This window comes from Cebus imitator, unplaced genomic scaffold (assembly GCF_001604975.1).
Source record: "Cebus imitator isolate Cc_AM_T3 unplaced genomic scaffold, Cebus_imitator-1.0 Scaffold847, whole genome shotgun sequence".
Classification (NCBI taxonomy): domain Eukaryota; kingdom Metazoa; phylum Chordata; class Mammalia; order Primates; family Cebidae; genus Cebus; species Cebus imitator.
In genome coordinates, this window is record NW_016108162.1 from 129,209 (window position 1) to 131,690 (window position 2,482).

Consider the following 2,482-nt stretch of genomic DNA (forward strand, 5'->3'; position numbering starts at 1 on the left):
TAGCAAAAATATTTTTAAAAATTTTCTTCACATTAGAGAAACGCAAACAAAACAAAAAACTACAATGAGATACCATCTCACACGAGTCAGAATGGCTATTGTTAAAATAGTGAAGTATCCTAGTCAGGGCACCAGAAAGAAAAAAAGTGAATAACAGGTCAGGCATGGTGGCTTGTGCCTGTAATCCCAGCACTTTGAGAGGCCGAGGCAGGCAGAACACATGGTCAGCAGTTCGAGACCACCCTGGTCTAAAATGGTGAAACCCCCATCTCTACTAAAAAAAAAAAAATACAAAAATTAGGCAGGTGCAGTGGCTCACGCCTGTAGTCCCAACTACTTGGGAAGCTGTTGGGAAAAACAGCAGAGGAGAAAGGACTTACAGAGTGCCTACATAAATTGGTTACGAGTAACACATAAACAAGGAAAAACAAACTGCAGAAGACTGCAAGAGGCCTCTGAGGAGGAAGGCCTCTCCATGCCTCATGTTCCAGTGCAGGGTGACCTCAGCTCTGTTACCATACATTGTGCTCAAGGATGTAAAACCCCTTGGTAGCACTATGATGTAGCCAGACTTGTAGGCTCCTTGTAAGGCCAGCGTTCCATCAGCTGTACATAGATAATAAGCTAAAGATAACCACATGTTCTTGTTTTGTGAAACTCCCAAACCGCCACTATTATCAGTCCTTAGAATGACACACCAGTTCCGGCTCACTGATTCACCCCACCATCACTCCACCCCCACCCTATAGAGGATAGTGATTGTAGTCAATAAATGGTGTGGATGATCAGAGCTCGGGACCTTCGCTGTTTCCTCCAGGGTAATAAAGTGATGTCCCCCTGGTCCCACTTTTTCTCTTAATCTTTTTCTCATTCCTTCGTCACCACCTAACGGGGTACCCACGGGTGATGTAGGGCTGGCTTCTACAGGAAGCCCAGGCAGAAAAATTGCGTGAACACAGGAGGCCGAGGTTGCAGTGAGCCGAGATCGAGCCACTGCACTCCAGCCTAGGCGAAGGAGCAAGACTCAGTCTCAAAGAAACCACGTAACTGTATCTAACCAATTACTAAATTTGGTTTTCTTCATCATGCATTTTATAAAAGACTTATCTTCAAGCCTCTCTTATAGACCACAAACTACAAACCATAGCTGGGTGCTCTACGATTCTAGAACCACTCTTTGATTAAATTCTTTATTATTTTTGCAGAGACTCCCATATATTTTTAATAGAAGAAAATAGGAACTGGGAACCCCATGGAACAACGGTGTTCCCATTCATGTACCCGAAGGCCAAGTCAGGATTCTCCCCTGACGACCCTCCCGTGGTCCCTGCACAATCTGGGAGAGAAGCCGCGCTCCGGGTGCAAAGCTACCCAGAAAGTGCTTCAGGCCAGGGCACACTCAGAGCGCAGGGAAGAGACAGGACATCCGGGGCCGGCTGTTAGCACAGCCACCACCTTATGGCTAAAGGGGACTGAGGCTGAGCTGGGCAAGGAAAACTCAGGCACAGATTGCAGAGCTGACTGTGGGAAAGCCTGAGTCCTGTCACAACCACTTCCCACCGGTTCCAACCAACCCCTTCCCCTCTCTCTAGATGTGAGACCCAGCACTCACCATTTCTAGGCTTCCAGGGGATCCCGGCATCTTAGCTGTGGATCTCCCAATGCCTGCAGGTCACAGGGCCACAGAGGCTGGGTTTCTAGGAGCGGAGAACCAGAGGAGTGAAGACGAGACCTGGAGCTCCGGCTGCTGTGAGAGACAAAGGGCCCGCCACATCCCGGAAGCTGTGCTGGTCTTTCCAGCTACGTGCCTGATTGGACGGTTCATAGCCCAGCGTCGCTGATTGGATAACGTTTAAAACCCCACCCTCTCAGGCCCTGCGTGACAGAAGATGTGATTAGATGCCAGACTGAAGAGTGACAGCCTAGGCTGCTGTCTAATCAGCCAGGGCTTCCTCTCTGAACTGAGCTAGGCCCACCACAGAGAGTATTTGCATTCAACCTTGTGTATAAGGTAATATGCATTTGTAAATAACATATCATATGGCTATACATAAATGAAAAGAATATAATAACAAATGTTTTAAATTTTCAGCTTTTTTTTTCGTGGCCGGGTTCCATGGCACACGCCTGTAATCCCAGCACTTGGGGAGGCCTGGGCAGGTGGATCACGAGGTCAGCATGGCCAAGATGGTGAAACACCATCTCTACTAAAAAATACGAAAATTAGCCAGGCATGGTGGCATATACCTGTAATACCAGCTACTCAGGAGGCTGAGGCAGAAAATTGCTTGAACCCGGAAGTAGGAGGTTGCCTTGAGAAACCCAATGTCCAGGGAGGAAATTCTGCAAGGCTGAGCAGGAACAATGTTTGCAGATTGCATGTTGCAGGGGGAGAGCAAAATTAGTTGAGGCAGGAAAAAGTTTCACTTCTTTCTATAGCCACATGATTACTTGTGGTTACCTCAGACTTTCTGGCTTCTGG

The 2,482-nt window shown here is 47.7% G+C and overlaps 1 protein-coding gene across 1 annotated transcript in view; it reads right to left on the reverse strand.

Annotated features, from left to right (window-relative positions):
• Window positions 1-1,773, reverse strand: part of LOC108297817 (zinc finger protein 726-like) — a 16,392-nt gene extending 14,619 nt beyond the window's left edge. The window contains exon 1 of the mRNA XM_037735577.1: window positions 1,613-1,773. Coding sequence (XP_037591505.1) covers window positions 1,613-1,642 — 30 coding nt within the window. The 5' untranslated portion in view covers window positions 1,643-1,773. The remainder of the gene's footprint in view (window positions 1-1,612) is intronic.
• Between the last annotated feature and the right edge of the window lie 709 nt (window positions 1,774-2,482).